This window comes from Xenopus laevis, chromosome 5L, assembly GCF_017654675.1.
Source record: "Xenopus laevis strain J_2021 chromosome 5L, Xenopus_laevis_v10.1, whole genome shotgun sequence".
NCBI lineage: Eukaryota > Metazoa > Chordata > Amphibia > Anura > Pipidae > Xenopus > Xenopus laevis.
Genome location: NC_054379.1, coordinates 5,395,696 through 5,422,908, shown reverse-complemented (window position 1 = coordinate 5,422,908; position 27,213 = coordinate 5,395,696). Strand labels below are relative to the sequence as shown.

The 27,213-nt window shown below is 40.3% G+C and overlaps 1 protein-coding gene across 1 annotated transcript; it reads left to right on the top strand.

Annotated features, from left to right (window-relative positions):
- The first annotated feature begins 872 nt into the window (after positions 1–872).
- gtf2a1l.L (general transcription factor IIA 1-like L homeolog) lies at positions 873–26,052 on the top strand. The gene is given in 10 exon segments (NM_001089286.1): positions 873–984; positions 3,846–3,947; positions 9,582–9,702; positions 10,541–10,578; positions 12,055–12,148; positions 15,239–15,831; positions 16,591–16,833; positions 22,819–22,908; positions 23,789–23,892; positions 25,856–26,052. Coding segments are annotated over 10 exon segments (1,419 nt in total). The 5' UTR covers positions 873–954; the 3' UTR covers positions 25,860–26,052.
- Positions 26,053–27,213: the final 1,161 nt, after the last annotated feature.

Here is a 27,213-nt window from a genome sequence, read left to right as displayed (position 1 = left end):
ACTGTACTGGGTCTGTTGTTTTAGGGGGGCATCGAAATTTGTGACCAAACTCTAAACTCTGTGAAAGGAGTTGAATGGATCCGAAGAAGAGGAGAATGAAGAAGAGCTTTAAAGGTAAATTCCACTGAACACCAATGGCCTTTTTTTTTTAAAACCCTGTTTTGTTTTTTTAACTTGTAAGTAGGGTTGCCACCCTTTCTAGAAAAAAAATACCGGTGTTCCTATATATTTAGCATTTTTCCCTATAAATAACATTGGGATCAACCATCATTTTTACCGGCCAGGCTAGTAAAATACGGGCCGGGTGGCAACCCTACTTGTAAGGGGCCCTGATCACCACAGGCTTTTAGAACTATAAGGGGGGCCCTCACGACCAATGAATTTTTATAAGCTGGGGAGCGCGGTTGTCCAACAATGATTTTATTTAGGCCGGTGATTCCCAGGCGGGAGCCCTCACTCACACTGATGGTTTAGGGAGCCCTGAGGGATTATTTCATTAATCAGACACGATTTGGAGGATTTCCTGCTGGTTTTCACAAAAAAACTTGAACCACACAGACACTCCCATTAAAAACCAAAATGGCGGCCAAGCAAAACCCCAGTGTGTCAGCAGCGCCTCACAACTGTCATTAATTCAATAACATATCACAAGTACAGCATTCTAGTGAAGAGCACTTATATTATTACATGTGCCCTTTGAACATTCATCAGCAACTTGGCCTCAGGGTGAACATGGCGGCCTCTCAGCCCCTGACCATCAATAAAACACTGAAAGTCGTAATAATCCCCTCCCCACATGCGCAGACATGAGCCAGCGGAAAGATACGTATAATATCGCGAGAACTCTGCAGCAGCGCGACGCGCAAAAGTCACGTCAGCGAACGCCCAACGCGTTACGTCAGACCGCAGGCGATTGAACGTGGTTCCATCTTCCGGTTAGGCCTGACTGTGATCATGGCCCATTCGGCTAACCCTAATCCTGTGGTAAGAGAATGGCGGCTCTCCAGAAGTGAAGTCATATTACTCTTGTCTTTATAACGGCTGCTCACCCCAAAATGACTTTCATTAGCCAGAGCTGGGGGCTGTTACAGGCTCATTGTTATATCGGTCTCCCTTTCCTATACATGTAACTAGTTTAACAGGTGGTTCACCTTTAAGGTAACTTTTAATATGTTATAGACTGGCTAATTCTGAGCAACTTTTCAACTGGTCTTTATTAATTATTTTTTATAGTTTTTGAATTGTCTTCTTCTTCTGACTCTTTCCAGCTTTCAAATGGGGGGGTCACTGACCCCATCTAAAAACAAATACTCTGTAAGGCTACAAATGTAGTGTTATTGTTACTTTTTATTCCTCATCTTTCTATTCAGGCCTCTCCTATTCATATTCCAGTCTCTTATTCAAATCAATGTATGGTTGCTAGGGGACCCTAGCAACCAGATGGCTGAAATTACAAACTGGAGAGCTGCTGAATAAAAAGCTAAATAAGTCAAAAACCACAAATAATAAAAAGTGAAAACCGATTGTAAATAGTCTCAGAATATCCCTCTCTACATTATACTAACAGTTAATTTAAAGGTCAACAACCCCTTTAACATAAATATTTCTAAATCTCTGCAGTCTGGTCAGATGGAAGCTTTAACCTATTATATACTTTTAGTTATGATATTGGGTTATTCGGGGCATGTCCTGTCGTAAAACTATTACAGGAAGGATATTTTCGTGCAAAAATGAAAATTTGAACCACTAGCTACTAGGGATGCACCGAATCCACTATTTTGGATTCGGCCGAACCCCTGAATCCTTCGCGAAAATTTCAGCCGAATACGAACCGAATCCTAATTTGCATATGCAAATTGGGGGTCGGAAGAGGAAAACCTTTTTTACTTCCCTGTTTTGTGACAAAAAGTCACGTGATTTCTCTCTCTGTCCCTAATTTGCATATGCAAATTAGGATTCAGTTCGGCCGGGCAGAAGGATTCGGGCGAATCCTGTATTCGGTGCATTCCTACTAGCTACCAGTTTACAGATATCCGATCTGTTATCCAGAATACTTGGAAACCTGGGCTTTACCAGATAAGGGATTTTTCTGTAGTTTGGATCTTCAGTCTGCTGAGTAATGTAAACATTAACATTAAACCAATAAGGATTAATTATATTTAACTGGGATCAAGTACAAGCTTCTGTTTTATTATCACAAGGATTTTGTTGGAGACACCATTCCTTTAATTCTGAACTTTCTGGATAACGGGTATCAGGCCTCTACTGAGAATCGAAATAGGTCCTGACATTTCAGGTACACAATGGCCCAAACAGCCCCCACCAGCCCACTAAATACTGACTATTTATGGCACCTTATAGTAGTCTCACTGGCGATTGCCAGTTCAAGGCTGATCCCATACCTGCAGGGCCCCCATTAGGGGGTACAAGTGTACCGGACCTGAAGGGGGGCCCGGCAGTGCTGCGCTTTTCGAGAGTCGGGCCCCCCTTGACAGCGCTGAAGCTCTGCCGCCCTTCCGAAGCCCCGAACAGCCGAAATGCGGAAGTGCTGAAAAAGGTAAAGTCCCGAAGCGACGAAAAGACCTGAAGCCACGAAAAAAGGGGCAAAAAGACCTGAAATCTCAGAAACAACCGAAACTGAAGTCCTGAAGAGGCGAAAACACCTGAAGTCACAAAAACAGACGAAATTGAAGTTCTAAAGCAGCGAAACGACCCAAAGTCACGAAAGTAGCCGAAGTTGAAGTCCTGAAGCGGCGAAAATACCAAAAGTCACAAAAAAAAGCTGAAATTGAAGTTCTAAAGCAGCGAAAAGACCCAAAGTCACGAAAACAGCCGGAATTGAAGTCCTGAAGCGGCGAAAATACCAAAAGTCACAAAAAAAAGCTGAAATTGAAGTTCTAAAGCAGCGAAAAGACAAAGTCACGAAAACAGCCGGAATTGAAGTCCTGAAGCGGTGAAAATACCTGAAGTCACGAAAACAGCCGAAATTAAAGTCCTGAAGCGACAAAAATACCCCAAGTCGCGAAAGGAGGCAAAGTTGAAATTCTGAAGCCACGAGTTCAATTCCCCTGTAAGGCTGTGCACCACAAACTCTTATATAACTAAAGGAGAGTGCTGTTATATTGTGTTATATATATATATAATACACAAAAGCCATGCGTATCTTGTAAATTATATCCTTATAAACTGTGAGATCTGATGTCATCAGTTATAAACAGTGAGTTCTGATGTCATTTCTGTCACATGACTCACTGAAATTTGTATTATAATAAATAAAGTACCCCAGTTGCAAAATATTAAGACATTATAAGTTACAGAGGCCTTTTAATATCCTTATATTTTACAATAGGGGGTACTTTATTCACCATACACAATACCTTTGTGAATAGCTCCAATGTGAGCTAATTGCTGTATCCGTTTTAGCACCTGTAGCATTTGTGTAAATCTAGTTATTGTCTTTTATAAAATGCATAAAACCTTGTTAAACTGTCTATTCAGAACTTGTAATTCTTTTTACTCTTACCATATACTTTAGTAGAGATTTTACACCGAAATATAAAGATGGTGTATGGATCGTCAATTATTATTCAGCCAAGAATAAGTGAACCTAATTACCAGCTAAAAGTTTTTATCCTCCCTGTTAACTGTTATGTTCATTCATATTAAAAACTTTTAACGTTTTGAATAAAGCTCTAAAAACGGGAGAGATGAAATATGAATTGCCGGTCTATCATTACATTTTTTCATTTATGAAATAACGTGGGGTAAGATGAATTTACCGAGAGTCTTTTGCTGAAAATGAGAAAAAAGTTCTCTTTGTGTAATTGTTTAATTCTCTCTTACAGCCAAAGTTATACAAATCAATTATTGAAGATGTCATGGAAAGTGTTCGGGAAATTTTTGTGGAAGAAGGCGTGGATGAGCAAGTTCTTAAGGAATTAAAGCAGGTAAGGACCTGTGCATTAGCAGTGCCTCAATAAATGTATAAATGACTAATGCTTTTAATGGAATACAGAAATTATTGGAAAGGTATTTGTTCTTATGATTGGTAGGGGTGTATTTCCTTCTGGCTTAAAGGAGAAGGAAACCTAGTCGGCGCAAAAACCCTCCCGTGTGTTGCCCACCCTCCCTCCCCCCCCTGGCCTACCCGTCCCGCTGGGCAAATGTCCCTAACTTGTTACTTACCCTTCTGCGCAGGTCCAGTCTACGGAGTTCACCGACGCCATCTTCTTCCAAGCGATCTTCTTCCTGCTTTGACCGGCGCATGCGCAGTAGGAGCATTTCGCCGGTACAATCTACTGCGCATGCGCCAAAAGTCATGAAGTGAAATCGGAAAACTTTGTGACTTTTGGCGCATGCGCAGTAGATCCGTATGGGCGAAATGCACCTACTGCGCATGCGCCAAAACGCCGTTCAAAGCAGGAAGAAGATCGCGTGGAAGAAGATGGTGTCTGTGAACTCCGTGGACTGGACCTGTGCAGAAGGGTAAGTAACAAGTTAGGGGCATTTGCCCAGCGGGACGGGTAGGCCAGGGGGGAGGAGGGAGGGTGGGCAACACACGGGAGGGGGGGAGGGTTTTTGCGCTGACTAGGTTTCCTTCTCCTTTAAGCCATTCTTTAGACATTGTTGTGATATATACTGTATATAAATGGAGTACAAAGTATGGGCTGACACTGGCAGCTGCCTTAGTCGGCGGTTCAAAGGAGAAGGAAAGGTTAAAAGTAAGTAAGCTTTATCAGTAAACCCTCAAAGTAATGCTGCTCTGAGTCCTCTGTCAAAAGAAACAGCACATTTCTTTCCTTCTATTGTGTACTCATGGGCTTCTGTATCAGACTAACTGTTTTCAGCTTAAACCTCCAGGGCTTGGGCTTGAGCCAAAAAACCTTAGACCATAGGCCCAACTATTATTCCTCCTCTCCTCACTCAACCTTTTTTATTCTCCTAGTCTTTTTTACAACTTACTATAGTCTTCCATTATTAAGCATTTTCCCCATAAAGAAATAGGGAACAACCATAAAATATGCTAAATGGTTTGAAGCAAGAGGGCCCACTGACACCTAGGCCCACCAGCAGTTTTCCTGGTATCCCGGTGGGCCAGTCCAACACTGCCTAACTGGATGCGGATTTGGTGCATCCCTTCTTCCTGTGTATGGCCAGCTTTAAAGGAAAATTAAAGTCTAACTAAAGAAGTAGCTAGAAATGTTGTACATGATGTTTTGTTCTTCTGTACCAGCCCAAGGCAACCACAGCCCTTTAGCAGTAAAGATCTGTGTCTCCAAAGATGCCCCAGTAGCTCCCCTTTCTGCTGATTCACTGATTCACATGCTCTGTGCTGCTGTCACTTACTGAGCTTAGGGAGCCACTCACAATATACAGTACACATAGAATAGAAATGTCACAATATAAGGATGATTAGTAATTAATACACATAATTACTACATGGCAGCACAGAAACCAGTGCAATTAGCATCAGAATTGAATAATCAGCAAACCTGTAGCATCAGCTTATATTACAGCCAGGGAAGCTCATTTTCTGCTGGATAATTAGTGACGAGCCCTAAGCTTAGCTTCTCAACAGCCAATCAGAGCCCACTGAGCATGTGAGTGTCACAGACACTTTCCAAGATGGTGACCCCCTGTGACAAGTTTGAAGTCCTGGATCATTGCTGCTATTGACAAGCTCAAACTTTAGCCTCATGCAATAAGTTCACTATATAAAATAGGACATTTTTAGCCATATTCATTTTTTTAGGTTTTAGTTCTCCTTGAAGATTACGGTCTTTTTACCCTACATAATTATGGCTATACATGGGCCAATATTGTCTTTGAAATTGGTCTCTTTTCACAGAGTTCGTGGCTTATTTTCTTTTATATGGCTCAGACAGATCCAATTTATCCTATAGGGGGGCTTGCTTTCCTATCAGATGTTTTAGAGCTCAATCAAATAACTGATTCCAGTACAAACAAAATGTAACAAAATAACTGCCTTTTGCACAAATCCTGCATGTAGAGAGACATGATGTCTGGTGAGTATAATAGAGTGAGCTCTAATACATCTTCTAGGCAAAAGGAGCCCCCCTATAAGATATATTGGATCTAACTGTCAGTGAATATCTGACACCCAACTGCTGCATGAAGACAGAATGAAGAGAAACAGATTCTGAGAGAGGGATAGTGAAGATAAACTTGATTTCAGAAACTATATTGAATTTTTAATTGATTGTATTTAGAAAGTTTCTTATTTCAGTATGAGGAAGCTTTATTTTTGAGGTTGTTCTCCTTTAAGTAACCTGGCACTACTCATTCCCAAAAGCAAAGGCTGGACTAACTCTGACCACTTCTGTTTCTGCACTTGAGCTCACTTTCCTTCAGAAATTCCTACTCTGAATTTAATTGAGGTTTTATTCCAGACTGTTCTTCTGAAAGCTGATGCCGTTAAGAAGACCCGAAGTTTTCTGGATTTAAAAGTTAGCCTCTTTTTGAACCCCCAGCTTTTATATTCTGGATTTTATGTGTTTAATTATTTCTCTCTAGCTTTCATTCAGTAACTCTCACAGTCTGAGCTATAACTGCTAATACAGGGCTATATAAATGACTTTCTTGCTTTATTAACATTTGTTTCTATTCAGATAATAAGAATTTAAATGCTAGTAACAGTAAGACAGCATAGTTTATGCACAGGTACAGAGTTTATGGGTTTACCCAGTTTGTCTGTTATGTAGGTGAGGGCCCTATTGAAGGTTGGCTACGTAAATGATGAAGTAAACACACATTTTTTGGTGGTACATTATATATAAAACTGTTAAATTTTTTGGTGTTCTAGTTTATCATGGCACTGTGGTATGTGCTCTGTTTCTCAATTAGGGATGCACCGAATCCAGGATTCGATTCGGCCAGGATTCGGCCTTTCGGATTTGGCCAAATCCTTCTGCCAGGCCGAACCGAATCCGAACCCTAATTTGCATATGCAAATGCAAATTAGGGGCAGGGAGGGAAATCACGTGACTTTTAGTCAGAAAACAAGGAAGTAAAACATTTTTCCCCTTCCCACCCCTAATTTGCATATGAAAATTAGGGTTTGGTATTCGGCCGAATCTTTCACGAGGGATTCGGTTCGGGATTCGGCCTTTTTCAGCAGGATTCGGATTTGGCCGAATCCTTCTGCCAGGCTGAACTGAATCCGAACCCTTATTTGCATATGCAAATTAGGGGCAGGGAGGGAAATCACGTGACTTTTTGTCAGAAAACAAGGAAGTAAAACATTTTACCCCTTTCCACCCCTAATTTGCATATGCAAATTAGGATTCGGTATTCGGACAAATCTTTCACGAAGGATTCGGGGGTTCGGCCAAATCCAAAATAGTGGTTTCTGTGCATCCCTACTCTCAATGCATATTATAATGTGTGTCTTTATAATAGGGATGTACTGAATCCGGGATTCGGCCAGGATTCGGTCGACTCCTTGTGCATGGCCAATCTGATTCCTAATTTGCATATGTAAATGAGGGTCTGGAGGGAAATTAAGTAATTTTTCATTACAAAACAAGGAAGTAAACATTTTTTTCCTTTCCTGCCGCAAATTAGGATTTGGTTTGGTATTTGGCTGAATATTTCAATTTCACAAAGGATTTGGGGTTTCAGCCGAATCCCAAATAGTGGATTTGGTGCATCCCTAATTTATAAGATACATATACAGTAGAGAATGGTGCAGAAAAGTAGAACCTGACTTTCGTGTGATTCAGATGTAGTAAAGCAGATGTATACTTGATAGGGATGCCTCAAATCCAGGATTTGGCCCGGATTCTGCCTTTTTCAATAGGTTTTATATTCGGACGATTTTTTTGTCTGGCCGAACAGAATCCTTATTTGCATATGCAATTGAGGGGCGGGAAGGGAAATCATGTGACTTTTTGTCACAAAACAAGGGAGTAAAACGTTTCCCACAATTATCTGAAACCAACTGAACAGAAAAAAGTTTGGAAGGTGAACAACCCCTTTAAAAGAGGGCCCTCCCCATTGGTGATGCACTCGCACCAACTGCCTTCCTTCTAGTGACATCACCTAACCATTCCTGCCTGTTTGTGACATCATTAGAGGTGATGACTTTTGTTTATGATATGGAGGAGGACAGGGAAGGCTGGTGGGTTGAACATTTTCGAGGAAACAATACAATGGAGGCCGTAGAGCAGTTGTTTCTAATCTGTTGGACTTCCCTCCTCAGAGAACCTGGAGCAGTAGAACAGGGATCTCTGCCTAATTTGGTCTTCAATATACACTTGCTTAAAGGAAACCTATACTCTCAAAGTTAATACTTAAGCAACAGATAGTTTACATTATATTAAGTGGCATATTAAAGAATATTATCAAACTGGTCTATATAATTAAGGTTATCTCTTTTGCCTTGAACCACCATTTTGTGTTGGTCTGTGTGCTGCCTCAGAGATCACCTGACTAGAAATACTGCAGCTCTAACTGTAACAGGAAGAGATCACCTGACCAGAAATACTGCAGCTCTAACTGTAACAGGAAGAGATCACCTGACCAGAAATACTGCAGCTCTAACTGTAACAGGAAGAGATCACCTGACCAGAAATACTGCAGCTCTAACTGTAACAGGAAGAGATCACCTGACCAGAAATACTGCAGCTCTAACTGTAACAGGAAGAAGTGTGGAAGCAAAATAAGACAACTGTTTGTTAATTGGCTCACGTGACCTAACATGTATGGTTTGTGTGCACCGTGAATCCTAGGGGGCGGCCCTTGTTTGTTTAAAATGGCAGTTTTCTATTTAGGATTACCCAATGGCACATATTACTAAAAAGTATATTATGAAAATGGTTTATTTGCTGTATTATGCAATATCTTTTTATAGAGACCTACATTGTTTTGGGGGTATAGTTTTCCTTTAACAATCATTAAGGAGGCTGTTTGGGGTGGACATTTCTTTGCTTTCTTAGATGTTCTTGTCACAATGGCCGATGCACCAATAGTTTCCTACACAGGTATGGGATCTGTTATCCGGAAACCCATTATCCAGAAATGGATGCTTGCAACCTGGGGTTTTTTGGACAACTGATCTCTCCGTAATTGGGAACTTCATGCACTAAGTCTACTAGAAAATCATGTAAACATGAAATAAACCCAATAGGCTGGTTTTGCCCCCAATAAGGATTAATTATATCTTAGTTGGGATCAAGTACAAGCTACGGTTTTATTATTACTCAGAAAAAGGAAATATTTTTTAAAAATGTGGATTATTTGGATAATATGGAGTCTACGGGAGACGGCCTTTCCCGTTATTTGGAGCTTTCTGGATAGCGGGTTTCCGGATAATGGATCCTATAAAAGCAAACACAGAGGCAGTCCTTTCAACTACTAGCATCAAGGCTATAAATACAAACAGAAGTATCCCAAGGACAGACCCTGCAATTTCTCAGTAGAAACATCTGCCCAGCTAGAGACGACTCCATTCATCTTAACTGTATCCTTCAGTTTCTCAAGTGCTGTAATTGCTCCCAGGTCAGTATTTGATATTTGCATGGTGCAGTCTGTGTGTGATAGAACTTTTTCCCTTTTTCTAGTTATGGGAGACCAAGCTACTGCAGTCGAAAGCTACAGAAGGTTTCTTCCGAGACAACAGCACCCCACAATTTGTCCTCCAACTGCCTCAGAATTTGCATCACTCCCTTCACACCTCAACAGGTTGGCATTGTGCTTTGTCTTTATGTATTACTGAAACTCATATATATGTTTAACTTTGGTTTTAAACAAGGCTTCTGAATGTTGCTTGTGGCGCGGTAGTCCTCTGTCCAAAGACTCTAAAGGTGGCCATACACGGGCCGATAAAAGCTGCCGACAGACCAAGTCGGCAGTTTATTGGCCTGTGTATGGGGCCCTCCGACGGGCTTCCCCGATCGATATGTGGCTGAAAGTCGGCCAGAAGTCGATCGGACGGGACTAAAAATCCAGTCGGCCGCATCTGTTCGTTGATGTGGTCCCACGATCCGACCGCCCGTTACCCATTGTAAGGATCTGATCGTTGGCCCCTAGGGCCCATGATCGGATCAGCCAGATATCGCCCACCTCAAGGTGTGCATATCGGGGAGAGATGCGCTTGTTTGGCGACAGGAGCAGATCTCTCCGTGTATGGCCACCTTTAGTTAGGGCTTCTCAGTTTTTTTAATTATTCTCATCCTTTAGGCCAATACAAAGGGGAAAATAAAAAGTGGGGATGTTTACACTGGAGTAGAGACGCCTATAGGGGTTGTTCACCTTTAAATGAACTGTTAGTATGATTTAGAGAGTGATATTCTGAGACAATTTGCAATTGGTTTTATTTTTTTTATTATTTGTGTATTTCAGCAGTCTGGTTGCTAGGGTCCAAATTCCCCTAGCAACCATGCATTGATTTGAAATACCAACGCTGTGGTATTTTACTGTGTGACTGCACTGTTCATATGCATACTGTATATCTGCATGATCACTGAGCTTTTCCACTGGGATATCTCAATTCACCTTTATATTTTTCTGTTTTCTCCAGGAAATCGAAATGTTACACATTTTGCAACAGGTGAAATGGTACGTAGCAGACGTGTGGTCCCTTCTCTTTCTGAGCTCATGAGATGGAGATATGAAGTCAAGACTAAATTTGCAACCACATCCCCCTCCCCTATCCCACCTACACATATTGTTTGCTCAGCCTTTTGCTTTTATATTGTCTCTTCTGTTTTCATGTTTTCAAATGGTCCCTATTTTTAGTTAACTTTTAGTATATTATAAAATTGGCCATTCTAAGCGATTTTTTAGTTGGTCTTCATCGTTTATTTATTTTTTTTATAGTTTTTTAAGTCTTTTGCTTCTGACTCTTTCCAGCTTTTAAATGGGGGTCACTGGCTCTATAAAAAACAAATGCTCTGTAAGGCTACAAATGTATTGTTATTGCTACTTTTATCACTTATCTCTCAGGCCTCTCCTATTCATATTCCAGTCTCTTATTTAAATCAGTGCATGGTTGCTAGGGGAATGTGGACCCTAGCAACCCGATTTCTGAAATTGCAAACTGGAGAGCTGCTGAATAAATAACGCAAAAAGCTACAAAAAATAAAGAATAAAAACCAATTGCAAATTGTCTCAGAATATCTCTCTAAATCATACTAACAGTTAATTTAAAGGTGAACAATCCTTTAAACTTTCAGCTAATATCTAGCCACTAATACAAGTAGTGAAACACATTTGACCTCTTTCCAGCCAAAACTTTAAGATATGTTACCAATACTTGGGGGCACATTTACCTAGGGTCGAATATCGATGGGTTAATTAACCCTCGATATTCGACTGCCGAATTGAAATCCTTCGACTTATCGAATATCGAAGTCGAAGGATTTAGCGCAATTCGTTTGATCGAAGGAATAATTGATCGTATCGAATGGTCGACTATTCGAACGATTTTTAGTTTGAATTGTTTGATTCGAAGGTCGTAGTCGAAGTAGCCAATTCGATGGTCGAAGTAGCCAAAAAAAACATTCGAAATTCGAACTATTTTTCCTATATTTTCCTCTATTCCTTCACTCGAGCTTAATGAATTGGCCCCTTGGTGTCATTACCTAGTAGCAGCTCAGTAAAGCAAATTACAATTCATTACATTAATTTATAAGTTGCTCAGCAGCTTCAGCCCCTATTTAAAGGTCAAGGAAAGGCTAATTTACTGATGTCAAAATGAAAGGCACCCACCAGCGAATCAAATTAAGGATTTTTCCAGGCTGTTGCTCCCTTTTTGGAAAAACTGCATTGGCCTGCTGAAATTACTAATTGTGCATCATCCACATCTTACCTTATTCCCATTCTTTGGCTTTTGCATATTGAAGTTTGTAAACCTGGAACCTGGCCTGTCCATTTTTGTATAAATGAGCACCAGCCAATGCAAGAAATGTAATCTTTGCCACTGCCACGGAGCGACTGGTAGAAATGATGTAGGTGAACTTTCCCTTGAACTGCAGATTTTGGCTAAAAAAAACATTATTTGAAAAATAATTTTGAAATATTGTTTTTTTTCAGGGTACTTCTGGATCAAACAGTGCATTTTCTCTTCCGGCGGGTATTACTTACCCGATTCATCTGCCAGCTGGAATGACTGTACAAACTGCCTCTGGTAAGGGTATTCACTGAGCACCAAGTTGCACTGGATAGATTGGCTTCTTTTTGTTCAACTTTTGATCAAATATTTATTGTATATAGTACACTAAAATCAAAGTGCTCTTTCTCACAACATTTCCTAGTGCTTCGTTATTTGCACTTGGAAAAATATATCCATAACAGGTAACATTATATATTTAAAAACTTTCTTATTAAAGGGGTTGTTCACCTTTGAGTTAACTGTTAGTATAATGTAGAGAATGATAGTCTGAGACAATTTGCAATTGGTTTTTATTTTTTATTATTTGTGGTTTTTGACTTATTTAGCTTTTTATTCAGCAGCTCTCCAGTTTGCAATTTCAGCCATCTGGTTGCTAGGGTCCAAATTCCCCTAGCAACCATGCATTGATTTGAATAAGAGACTGGAATATGAATAGGAGAGGCCTGAATAGAAAGATGAGAAATAAAAAGTAGCAACAACGATACATTTGTAGCCTTAAAGAGTATTTGTTTTCAGAACGGGTCAGTGACCCCCATTTGAAAGGTGGCAAGGGTCAGAAGAAGAAGGCAAATAATTCAAAAATTAGGCATGCTCCAAATCCACTATATGGAATTTGGCCAAATACTTCATGAAAGATTCAGCCAAATACTGAACCGAATCCAACCTGCAAATTAGGGCCAGGAAAGGAAAACGTGGAAAAAACATTTTTTACTTCCTTGTTTTGTGCTGAAAAGTCACTTAATTTTCCGCCCCTAATTTATATATACAAATTTGGCTTTGGATCTGAAATAATGCTGACCAATTGAAAAGTTGCTTAGAATTGGCCATTCTATAACATACTAAAAGTTAACTTAAAGGTGAACCACCTCTGTAAAGAACAATAATCGATAAGGGGGCAGCTCACCTTGCCATATCATGGCAATTTTTAAGACCTAAAGTGCCTGTATGGGGTAAGCAATTAAAGTCACTAGGGGTGTCTAATATTACCAACCCCCTGTGACTTTAACTTTCCATGTTCTTTAAATATTCAAGACGGCTTGGCTTTTTTTGCTGCTTGTGAACTGTAATAGGTGAGCATATTTAAGCAACGTATAGAGCTGCAAAGCCATTGCTGTGGTGCAATCATCACACTAATAAAATAAAGCGAATGAATGCACCTCGTCTGCATTGAATTCTGGGGTAGACTTAGTCGATTAAGTCTCATTGAAGGTGTTTATCAAATGCAAAGTATGACATATTGATGATATTTATAGAATCTATTGCTCCAGGAGATGGCTACACATTGCTTGATCATTGGTTGATCAGGATAACTAACGTGCTCACATTAAAGGGGAACTATTGCGAATATTAAGATTGAATATTAGCTTCATCATACTGAAATAAGAAACTTTTTAAATACAATCAATTAACAATTCTGTACCGTTTATATTCACTATTCCTCTCTCAGCATCTGTTTCTCTTCATTCTCTCTTCATGCAGCAGTTGGGTGTCAGATATTCACTGACAGTTACATCCAATATATCTTATAGGGGGGCTCCTTTTGCCTAGAAGATGTTTTAGAGCTCACTCTATTAAACTCACCAGACATCATGGGGCAGATTTACTTAGGGTCGAATATCGAGGGTTAATTAACCCTCGATTTTCGACTGTCGAAGTTAAATCCTTTGACTTCGAATATCGAAGTCGAAGGATTTAGCGCTAATTGATCGAACGATTAAATCCTTTGAATCGAACGATTCGAAGGATTTTAATCCATCGATTGAACGAAATTCCTTTGATCAAAAAAAGCTTAGAAAGCCTATGGGGACCTTCCCCATAGGCTAACATTGAGGTTTTACTTGGCGAAGTAGGGGGTCGAAGTTTTTTTTTAAAGAGACAGTACTTTGACTATCGAATGGTCGAATAGACGAACGATTTTTAGTTCGAAACGTTCGATTCGAAGTAGCCCAAAAAAACGTTCGAAATTTGAAGTATTTTTTCTTCTATTCCTTCACTCGAGCTAAGTAAATGTGCCCCCATGTCTCTCTACATGCAGAATTTGTTGAAAAGGCAGTTATTTTGTTAGATTTTGTTTTTACTGGAATCAGTTATTTGAGTGAGCTCTAATACATCTGCTAGGAAAGGAGCCCCCCTATAAGATATATTGGATCTAACTGTCAGTGAATATCTGACACCCAACTGCTGCATGAAGAGAGAATGAAGAGAAACAGATGCTGAGAGAGGAATAGTGAACATAAACTTATTTCAGAAACAATGCAGAATTTCTAATCGATCGTACTCGATCTGACTTCAGTATGAGGAAGCTTATATTAAATTTTAATTTTCTTGATCCCCTTTAAAGTTCTAATAATTGGCCAATAGTTGATCCTTTTATTGAAAACTCCTCTGGCCATTATATATTGTTTTAACTATACAAAATAGTAGTTCAACCACAACCCGGTTCACTGGCAGAAAGAGTATTATTCTGCTTGTCCTTCTGTATTGCCCACTCAGTACCGTATATACTCAAGTATAAGCCGAGTTTTTCAGCATCCAAAATGTGCTGAAAAAGTCTACCTCGGCTTATACTCGAGAAAGTGGGCAGTAGCTGAGATGTCAGTCACTTTTAATCATTCCTATACCAACAGTTCGCTTGTTGAGAGACTGCAATATCCCACAGCGCCCTCTGTTGGTTATATGAAAGAATAACAGTGACTGCAATATCTCACAGCGCCCTCTGTTGGTTATATGAAGGATTAACATTGATGGCAAAATCACACAGCACCCTCTGCACATGGTAGTGGGACAATGCACACAGTAATCAATATTGCAATTCTCTGTCACCATCAACTTTGCAAAGAAGTCCGGTTGATCGGAGGGGGGGGTTGCTTTGGCGGAATGTGCGCTGCTGGGAGACAGGGCTGTAGTTGTGTCTAGGCTTATACTAGAGTCAATACGTTTTCCCAGTTTTCGTAGGTAAAATTAGGTACCTCAGCTTATACTCAGGTTGGCTTATATTTGAATATATACAGTATATGTTTGGGACTCTCAGTAGACTTGGAAGCTGATGAAAATAAACTAAACAATCCTTTCTTCTGTTTAAACGTTTCAACGTTCTGTTTTAAGGTCAACTTTACAAAGTAACAGTGCCTGTAATGGTCACCCAAGCTCCCGGGGGCCCGAGAATACTCCAGCCGCCAGTTCAGCAGTTCTTTCAACATGTCCGTCAACCTTTAGGGCCCTCCTCAAGCAGCCAGTACAGTAGAAATACTTACATAGAACAAAAATGGCAGCAGCAACCGGCCAACGTTTACAGCTCCGAAGGACTAAATATATATGATCGAGAGGCCTCTGTTGAACCGAATTATCAGAATAATAATGATGATTTGCTTATTCAGCAGTCCGTAGATCTGCAGGATCATCTTACAAACAAGGTTCTGAATCAGCCCACGCACGGCTTGGAAGACAGTCATTTAAATGATATAACAGGACCGCTCTTTAGTCCAAGGCAAATGAATGGAGGACTAGATCTGAGCTCGGAGTCTGTGATGAATAACTTAAACATGGCTCACTCCATGCAAGGACAACCGGAGCATGAATATTCAAGCCTGTTAAAACCACAAGATTCTGACGATGTAGTTGAGCTGATACTTATGGATAATGAACTTGGTGGTAAAAATTCTGCTGGAGACAACGGGAACATTGACATCCCTAATGGGGTAAGATCATGCGCCCTTGCTCTATCACTGTAAAGGGTTGGTGCTGTGATTTAACCCTTCATCTGCACTTTAATCTCAGTTACAAATGGCCTTAAAGCAGAACTAAAGCCTAACTAAAGAAGTAGGTAAAAATGTTGTACATGATATTTTGTGCTTCGGTACCAGCCCGAGGCAACCACAGCCCTTTAGCAGTAAAGATCTGTGTCTCCAAAGATGCCCCAGTAGCTCCCCATAATCTTTTCTGCTGATTCACTGATTCACATGCTCTGTGCTGCTGTCACTTACTGAGCTTAGGGAGCCACTCACAATATACAGTACACATAGAATAGAAATGTCACAATATAAGGCTGATTAGTAATTAATACACATAATTACTACATGGCAGCACAGAAACCAGTGCAATTAGCATCAGAATTGAATAATCAGCAAACCTGTAGCATCAGCTTATAATACAGCCAGGGAAGCTCATTTTCTGCTGGATAATTAGTGACGAGTCTTAAGCTTAGCTTCTCAACAGCCAATCAGAGCCCACTGAGCATGTGAGTGTCACAGACACTTTCCAAGATGGTGACCCCCTGTGACAAGTTTGAAGTCCTGGATCGTTGCTGCTATTGACAAGCTGAAACTTTAGCCTTGTGCAATAAGTGCAGTATATAATATATGGTATTTTTAGGGTTTCATTTTTAGGGTTTAATTCTCCTTTAAGTGTAGCAAAAGGTTTCCATAATGAATAATGATAATTGTTCTTGCTTTGCTTAGTTACCTGGTGTGGAGAAGCAAGCAGTACCCCGGGAAATAGAGATAATTCAAGTAGATGGGGCCGGCGACACTTCCTCTGATGAAGACCTAGGAAATGTGAGAGACCTAGATGAAAATGAATTTTTGGGCATTATTGACACAGAGGACCTTAAAGCTCTAGAAGAGGATGACACTGGGTCAAATGAAGACTCGACTAGTAACAGTAGTGATGATGAGGATCCAGAAATCGATGTGATTGAAGAGGTAATGTGAGTTTAAAATAATTAATTTAAAATGATTACAGTTGTCCTAATGAAAGCATTATCCCCAAAATACATTATATACAAGTCACCTCACAATCACGGGGGAGGCACATTTATCAAGGGCCGAATTTCGAATTCATGTGAGTTTTTTTTAAAACTCCCATAAACGCCCATGAACTCGAAATTCGACCAATCAGAATGTATTAATAAAATCAAATTTTTAAAACTATGATGAATAGAATCGCCCTGAAAACTCCAAGATTTTTTTCTCCAAAAAAAACTGGAATGTCAACAAGGCTGCAAACAACTCAAAATTCATCCCTGGACGTCTCCCATTGACTTTAACAGCAATTCGGCAGGTTTTAGGTGGCGAATAGTCGAACTAGAGTTCTTAAAGGGCCAGAGCATGATAAATCTCAAAAATCGAATTCCAATTTTTTTTAAAAACCTCCTAGTCTAATTTGATAATTTTTAGCATAAAAAACTCAAAATTTCTAATTCAAATTTTCAATTCGGCCCTTGATAAATCTGCCCCATAAAATCATTAAGGCTTGCTATTGATTGTATGTTCACGTTATAGTCATAACTATCCACCAAGACTCCAAAAAGCTGCCTGATGGAGACACTTGGGGTGATTTGTCAACATAAATTGCACCAGTGCAGTAACCCATAGCAACCAATCGAACCGATGCTTTCATTCGAGCTCCCAGTAGACTAGGACTAGTAGTTACATTCTTTTTTTTGTTGCTGTTGGCAGATATAGAGTTGTAACACCATGGATCAGCCCCACCAAACGATACCACACCCAACGCATTTCATACATGCAGATAAACCCACATAAATATGAAATTCACCTCCCATATAAACACCAGGAGGTGGCAAAACAAGCTTCATGTCCAGTTCAGCATCATAAGTAAATAAGATCAGATTCCAAAGGCTGTTAATATACTATTACAGACAATTTATAAACATAATATTCATTTCATAAGTATTGCAGTGTCAGTGCATAAGTATTAGTGTTGCATAGTGCAATAGAGGACTAAAATGTTATTCTTCAACCCGCAAATGTATATTTTTTTGCTGTAATATTGGTGTGGAGGAGCCATCTCAGTGCACTGTGCCTAATTCTGAGCTTTGAGAAAGAGCTAACACTTCAGGATGGAACAGTTTTGAGACAAATATTGTTTCTTCCCTTCTCATTGTATTTTACCAGGACATGGGTCGTGTTTGTATTGCTAAACTTGCCCCACCTAGTGGTAGACATGATAATAGCGCTCAAGCAGGTAAAAAGCAGGGGTTTTCCTTATTTGGTGCTATTCTCATGTCTCACACTAGGTGGGGCAAGTTTAGCAATGCAAACAAATCCTTCAGCAGAGGTGTCAGATAGCTGCTGTCTGGTTAGCTGCCCATTGCTCTGTTGATAGGCTGCTGATTGGCTGCGAGGTCACAAAGGCCTGGGCCTAGGGCCGCATCCTATAGTGTATTCGGAACACAGAGTTCCACAGCGCTATGACGCATGCTCGCGCGGGAGGGGGGATGGTTCGCACTGATAGCGGGCGCTAGGACCCCAAGGCCTTGGGGCGGCTTATGAGAGAAATCCCAAGCTGACTTCTGGGGAGGGAAGGGAGGGGTGATCTCACTTCAACTTGCAGTGTAGCAGAAAAGAGCACAAGTCACATGACCTGAGGGCTCCTGGGAAACTGACAGTATGTCTCTAACCCCATGCCAAATTTCATAATTAAATATATAAAAATCAGTTTGCTCTTTTGAAAAACCAGATTTGAGTGCAGAATTCTGCTGGAGCAGCACTATTAACTGATGCATTTTGAGAAAAACATGTTTTCTCGCGACCGTATCCCTTTAAACTGATTTTGGAGTCTTCACATTCCAAGGACTGTTAATCACCATTGATAATTTCTGTTATTGAGTTAAAGGGGTGGTTCACCTTGATGTTAACTCTTAGTAAGTTATAGAATGGTCAATTCTAAGCAACCTTTCAATTGGTCTTCATTTATTTATTTTTTTAATTATTTTCCTTTTTCTTTAGACTCTTTCCAGCTTTCAAATGGGGGTCACTGACCCCATCTTAAAAATAAATGCTCTGTAAGGCTACATATGTATTGTTATTGTTACTTTTAATTACTCATTTTATTCTGACCCTTTCCTACTCCTATTCCATTCTCTCTTTCAAATCAGTGCATAGTTGCTAATTGGGGACCCTAGCATTTGGATATAGGTGAATGCTGGGACTTGTAGTTTCCCCACAAACCGGAGGGCCCAGAGTTGGAATAACCTTAGAGCTTATAAAGAAAAGAATAACATTTATTTTGGTTGCTTAATCTAATTTCAGCAGGGTGCAAAATGATTTTATGGTTGAATAAAATATTATTCCTTCTGCGCCAAGCTACAGAGTTGTATGGAAATGAACGGTTACATTAGGCATATCCTTAACTGCGTATCCAAATCAACTGCCGAGCAGACTGCATAATAATGCCTGATATTATACACATCAGTTTGGCATCAGTTTGAAAATATAGATAACGTTCCAGGGACACCAAACTACCTTTAAAGACGGTCTATTAATCCTGAAAGCTCTCCTGATCTCATCAGCGTTTACTGTATACACTTATAGTATATATCTTGCAATGAGCCTTCATAACGGCACAATGAATGCCGCACACAGGTCACGTGCACACTCAGGGCCTTCGCAACTGGTTCCGCTTGGTGCACAAGGGAGACGGCACTCCCAATATCACCTGACGAAGGGGGAACACCCTCCAAAACGTTGTGTGACGCAATAAACGCACCAGGGGTAGGACCCCAGTTTAACTCGCTTTGTGTGCCTGCTTGAATTATTGGACTGCTGATGAGCTACAGCAGTTGAAATACAAAGGTGATCTGGTATAAGCTGCAGGTGATTGTACAGAGTTGAAGGAAAACTTTACCCCCAAAATGAATACTTAAGCAACATATAATTTATATCCTATTAATAGTAAGTGGCACATTAAAGAATCTTTAAAGAAAAAATCCACGGCACACAGGCTGCTGCAAGCAAGGAACCCCTTGCACGTTTAATGCGGAAGTGAGCAACGTTTCGGGGTCACGCCCCTTTGTCTAGGCTTGACAAAGGGGCGTGACCCCAAAACGTTGCTCACTTCCGCATTAAACGTGCAAGGGGTTCCTTGCTTGCAGCAGCCTGTGTGCCGTGGATTTTTTCTTTATCGATTCAATTGTGAGGTGGCCGAACCTCTACCACTGAGCACCAGACTTCGTATCTTACACTGGGTGTGTGAGAGCCAGCTTTTGTTTTACATTAAAGAATCTTACCAAATTGTTATACTGTATATGTTTAAGTAAATATTGTCCTTTTACATCTCTTGCCTTGAGCCAATACTGCAGCTCTAACTGTAACAGGAAGAGATCACCTGACCAGAAATACTGCAGCTCTAACTGTAACAGGAAGAGATCACCTGACCAGAAATACTGCAGCTCTAACTGTAACAGGAAGAGATCACCTGACCAGAAATACTGCACCTCTTACTGTAAAAGGAAGAGATCACCTGACCAGAAATACTGCAGCTCTAACTGTAACAGTAAGAGATCACCTGACCAGAAATACTGCAGCTCTATCTGTAACAGGAAGAGATCACCTGACCAGAAATACTGCAGCTCTAACTGTAACAGGAAGAGATCACCTGACCAGAAATACTACAGCTCTAACTGTAACAGGAAGAGATCACCTGACCAGAAATACTGCAGCTCTAACTGTAACAGGAAGCAATCACCTGACCAGAAATACTGCAGCTCTAACTGTAACAGGAAGAGATCACCTGACCAGAAATACTGCAGCTCTAACTGTAACAGGAAGACATCACCTGACCAGAAATACTGCAGCTCTAACTGTAACAGGAAGAGATCACATGACCAGAAATACTGCAGCTCTAACTGTAACAGGAAGAGATCACCTGACCAGAAATACTGCACCTCTTACTGTAAAAGGAAGAGATCACCTGACCAGAAATACTGCAGCTCTAACTGTAACAGTAAGAGATCACCTGACCAGAAATACTGCAGCTCTATCTGTAACAGGAAGAGATCACCTGACCAGAAATACTGCAGCTCTAACTGTAACAGGAAGAGATCACCTGACCAGAAATACTACAGCTCTAACTGTAACAGGAAGAGATCACCTGACCAGAAATACTGCAGCTCTAACTGTAACAGGAAGCAATCACCTGACCAGAAATACTGCAGCTCTAACTGTAACAGGAAGAGATCACCTGACCAGAAATACTACAGCTCTAACTGTAACAGGAAGAGATCACCTGACCAACTGTAACAGGAAGAAATCACCTGACCAGAAATACTGCAGCTCTAACTGTAACAGGAAGAGATCACCTGACCAGAAATACTGCAGCTCTAACTGTAACAGGAAGACATCACCTGACCAGAAATACTGCAGCTCTAACTGTAACAGGAAGAGATCACATGACCAGAAATACTGCAGCTCTAACTGTAACAGGAAGAGATCACCTGACCAGAAATACTGCAGCTCTAACTGTAACAGGAAGAAGTGTGGAAGCAAAAGACCGAACTCTGTCTGTTAATTGGCTCATGTTACCCAACTTGTATAGTTTGTGTGCACTGTGAATCATAGGATCCCAGGGGACAATTGGCAATTTTCTATTTATGATTACCCAATGGCACATACTGCTAGAAAAGTATATTATTATGAAAATGGTTTATTTACATGAAGCAGGGTTTTACACATGAGCTGTTTTATGCGATATCTTTTTATATAAACCAACATTGTTTGGGGGGTATATTTTTCCTTTAAAGGACCAATAACACCAATTTTTTAAATACATATTTCCCCCCAAAATAGCCACAATGATAAGTAAGGCTTACTTCCCCTTAAACTTTTTTCAAATCTTCAGCTTGAATTTGACTTTCAAAGTGCCCCATAGAAGAAAGTCAACGGAATGTTGAATTCATCTGTGCGTTCAACCTGCAGTCAGCTTTGTACCGATAACCTGAAGCACCTCAGCTTTTTTTCTGCAGCTTAAATTTATGTTTCTATTCCTTCGGACAGCTTTGGGGGTAGTGATTTGAGCATTATTTAAACTGCACACGCATTAGGTTATCGCAACAAATCTGGTTCAGCTCGCAGAGGAATTCAACTAGTGAAAACGAAGGGGCCCATTAAACCTCATATTTATCAGGTCACGGTTTTGAAGGGGAAATATGTCAAGGAAAAAACCCCCATAAATTTTTAGAGATTTATTATACGGGTATAGGGTTGGTTATCGGTAAACCGTTATCCATAAATGTCTGAATTCTGTCTCCCATAGACTCCATTTATCCAAATGATCAAAACTGATTTCCTTTTTCTGTGTAATAATAAAACAGTAGCTTGTACTTGATCCCAACTAAGATATAATTAATCCTTATTGGAGGCAAAACCAGCCTATTGGGGTTATTTAATGTTTATATGATTTTCTAGTAGACTTAAGGTGTGAAGATCCAAATTACAGAAAGATCCATTATCCGGAAAACCCCAGGTCCCGAGCATTTTGGATAACAGGTCCCATACCTGTACCACAAAGCTGCTAATAATCCGAAAATACTTCATCTCAAAACTGTCGTTGTCCCTGAAGATATTTCGTGACATGGTGTCCAGCGCTGGATAATCCGGTTAAAGTCGAGTTTTCGCATCGTCAATTTGATAAAGTCGAGTTTTCGGAGTGTCATTCGTACGATTCGGACTGACTGTCGATTTGTCGTGACTTTTATACGCTCTGACTTTTTGAGAAGAATTAATGATAAATGAGTAGAATTTTAAATGAGAGTTTGGTCGTCTTTGTTTTTAATAAAAAAAAAAGATAAACTTTACGAGTTTTAGTAAATAACCCCCTTAATGTCTGTTAGACAAGAAGTCCTAATTCTTATGCACCTGTATAATTCTGTTCAATGTAATTGCTTTTAGGATCCATTAAATTCTGGAGATGACGTGAGTGAGCAAGAAGTCCCGGATTTGTTTGACACCGACAATGTCATTGTGTGCCAGTATGATAAGGTATCGTTACCCTGCTCTCATCACGTCTTCGCAATGAATTTCACCTATAATAATAAAATTATATTTTACACAGTATATGCTATAGATAACACACATCACATTCACTTTCGTTGCCATTAGAGGATCCAACATCTGAGATTACCAGATCCGCCATCAGAAATCATGGGGCCCCGTACAGCACCATTTTCTGGGCCCACCAAAATCCCATGCACCTCAAACCACGGTAAAAAGGCTACACAGATATCAGTGCTAAAAACGGTAAACTCGCACACACGCAGTTATAAAAAGCCATTGGTGGTCAGTACTAGTGATGTGCGGGTCGGGATTTTCCTGACCCGCACCTGCCCACCCGAGCCCAACTTCCGGGTTCCTTTTATAGACCTGCCAATGATGTCACAAAAGGGCAGGGCAAGCAGGCGCGCATCTATAAAAGTTCAACACAGAAGACGGCATTTGGCAGGTCGCGACCCGGGAAAAAAGGGGTGCGAGGTCAGCCCTAACCTGCCCGACCGCGGGTAAACCTGCTGGTCCTTTGGGTGTCGGGCCGGCCCACACATCACTAGTCATAAAATTTTTGAAGAAAACAATGGTGGTCAGGGCCCCCCTATAAGTTTAAAAAAAAAAATGGTGCCAGGGCCCCCATAAAAGTGTTTAAAAACATTGGTGGCCATGGCCCCCCTATAAATTAAAACAAACTGGCTGCCAGGGCCCCTTTAGCCCTGGGCCCTGTACAACGGTACCCCCTTTGCACCCCTGATGGTGGCCCTATACGTGACCTTCACACTTCAGCAAATCCATGCAACAACAACAACACCTCAGGTTCATGGGAATTTTCACTTATTTTATATTTACTTGTATTTTTTCCTTTTTTAATCATTAGATTCATCGAAGCAAAAACAAGTGGAAATTCTATTTAAAAGATGGAGTTATGAGTTTCGGTGGCAAAGACTACGTTTTTTCTAAAGCCATTGGAGAAGCGGAATGGTAACTATATATTACACAGTGACACAATTGCCCTCTTGATTTATACAGGTTTCACTTTATTCTATTATTTTGTTAAATATAGTTTCATGGTAGGTTTATGGCTGTGGCCTAAAAGATACTTCTCTGGCAGAGAACCAAAGTACATCACTGCTTCCCACAGTAGAGCATGGGAATGTTCTGCCTATGCCAGGAACAGGTGGCAACTTGCAAAGCCCATTCAGAAATGCTTGCTTCGGCATTCAGAAACAACCTCCGTGCTATAGGCCTCTTAGTTCATTGTGAGAAATGTTAATGGATTTTTATTTATCAACTATTTGCTGTACATCTTGTTAAACACAAAGTTCTCATGTCGTTCATAAATGTATAGTTGTTGATTTAAAGCATCTTTAGAACTAACTTTGTTAAAGGGATTCTGTCATGATTTTTTGGTGTCGTTTTTATTCCTGCACTGCAAATAATTCACTTTCTCATATAAAGTTTTATTTCTGATCCAAGAAGTGAATTTTTTTAGTTGTAATATTGGTGTTTAGGCATCATCTCAGGTCATTTTGCCTGGTCATGTACTTTCAGAAAGAGTCAGTACTTCACAGTGGAACTGCTTTCAGAGAAGCTATTGTTTCTCCTACTCAATGTAACTGAAGGAGTCGCAGGGGGACTTGGATTTTTAGTGCTTTTCTCATTTCTACCAGGCAGCTGTTATCTTGTGTCAGGGAACTGTTATCTTGTTACCTTCCCATTGTTCTGTTGTTAGTCTGCTGGGGGGGGGAGGAGGGGTGATATCACTCCAACTTGCAGTACAGCAGTAAAGAGTGACTGAAGTTTATCAGAGCACATGTCACCTGACATGAAATTAAATATAATAAAATCAGTTTGCTCTTTTGAAAAACAGACTTCAGTGCAGAATTCTGCTGGAGCAGCACTGTTAACTGATGTGTTTACCTGTGACAGAATCCCTTTAAAGGAACACTAACACCAAAAAATTAAAGTGGTTTAAAGTAATGAAAATATAATGTAGTGTTGACCTGCACTGGTAAAACTGGAGTGTTTGCTTCAGAAGCACTACTATAGTTTATATAAACAAGCTGCTGTATGGCGGAAATTGAAAAAAGGCTATATGTCACAGGTTAAATAGTGGATAACAGATAACACTATGTTCTACAGAGCTTATTCGCTTTATGCTGTGTAACCTGAGCCTTTTCTCCTTTTGAATGGCTGCCCTCATTGCTACAAAGCAGCTTATTTATATAAACTATAGTAGTACTTATCTGTTATCTACTGTGTATCCTGTGCTTGAATGGCTGCCCCCATGGCTACAAAGCAGCTTATTTATATAAACTATAGTAGTACTTATCTGTTATCTACTGTGTATCCTGTGCTTGAATGGCTGCCCTCATGGCTACAAAGCAGCTTATTTATATAAACTATAGTAGTACTTATCTGTTATCTACTGTGTATCCTGTGCTAGAATGGCTGCCCCCATGGCTACACAGCAGCTTGTTTATATAAACTATAGTAGTACTTATCTGTTATCTACTGTGTATCCTGTGCTTGAATGGCTGCCCCCATGGCTACACAGCAGCTTGTTTATATAAACTATAGTAGTACTTATCTGTTATCTACTGTGTATCCTGTGCTTGAATGGCTGCCCCCATGGCTACACAGCAGCTTGTTTATATAAAATATAGTAGTACTTATCTGTTATCTACTGTGTATCCTGTGCTTGAATGGCTGCCCCCATGGCTACACAGCAGCTTGTTTATATAAACAACAGTAGAGTTTCTGAAGCAAACACGGAAGTTTTAGCAGTGCAGGGCAACACTGCATTATATTTTGATTACTTTAAAACACTTATTTTTTTGATGTTACAGTTGATTTAAGTAAGTTGTTTTTGAAGCACATAAATGTCTGTAATATATGTTTCAATGCATAGCTAAAAGCTGGTAACTCAATTTTTGTTTTCAAGGTGATCACTGGAGTGTTTTCCGCGGAGCTTAACTTGCAGAGAAGAGAGTATTTTTCATAGAAACATTCTGCACTTAAAAAAAAAACAAATAAGTTAACTTTTTGTCATTTTCTTTGAGTTGATTTAAGTTTTATGTTTATGAATGATATAATTCTATGTATTTTTCTGTTGCAACAGATGTGAAATAAAGTTAATAATTATGCAATAATATATTGATGTCTTTAGTTTGAAACATTTTTGGCAGGCAAACCAAGAAATATATTGGTCGACATCCAAATTTTAATTGTAAAAAACTGATATAAAATGATGTGAACTATAGGAAATAAGCAGAAATCGATCGGCCTTGCTTGGGTGTTTTCTTGGCTGTGCATAGCCCACAGTGGTACAGGTATGGAATCGGTTATCCGGAAACCAGTTATCCAGAAAGCTCTGGATTATAGGAAGGCCGTCTCCCATAGACTCAGTTTTAATCAAATAATTCACATTTCTAAATTTTCTCTGTAATAACAAAAAACAGTAGCTCGTACTTGATCCCAACTGAGATATAAACTAAAATATAATGGGGGTCATTTATCAACACTGAACAAATTTGCCCATGGGCAGTAACCCATGGCAACCAATCAAGTTGCTGCATTCATTGTTCTACTTGCAGCTGGCTTTAAAAAGCAAATCTCTAATTGGTTGCTATAGGTTACTGCCCATGGGCAAATTTGCCCAGTGTTGATAAATGAGCCCCAGTGACTCCTTATTGGAAGCAAAACCAGCCTATTGGATTTATTTAATGATTATATGATTTTTACAGACATAAGGTCTTGACTCTAGTGTTCCAAATTATGGAAAGACCGCTTATCTGGAAAACCCAGAGCGTTCTTGATAACCCGTCCTGTACCTGTAACCGTAACCCTTCCTATGTGGTTCTGGCTTATCCAGAAGTATTTATCTGAAAGACTTTACCCTTATGGGTCTCTGGGTGATGCCCTACCAGCCTTTTTTTTTTTTGGTTCATTTGATTTCAACCTGCAGTATGTGCGTGGGTTTTCTCTAGGCAGGGTCAGACTGGGCCGGCGGGACACTGGGAAAAAACCTAGTGGGACCCGCTCCCAAAAGAAAGCAATGATGCCGTGGGGGGCTGGGAAGTTTGGAACCTGGTGGGACTCCAGTGCTCCAGTCCGACCCTGCCTCTAGGTACAATACTGACAATCTCAGAAAACAGTCAGGTTAACTGATTTCTCATTAAAGGGGAAGGAAACCTAGTCGGCGCAAACCACCCCTCCCGTTTGTTGCCCACCCTCCCTCCTCCCCCCTGGCCTACCCGTCCCGCTGGGCAAATGCCCCTAACTTGTTACTTACCCTTCTGC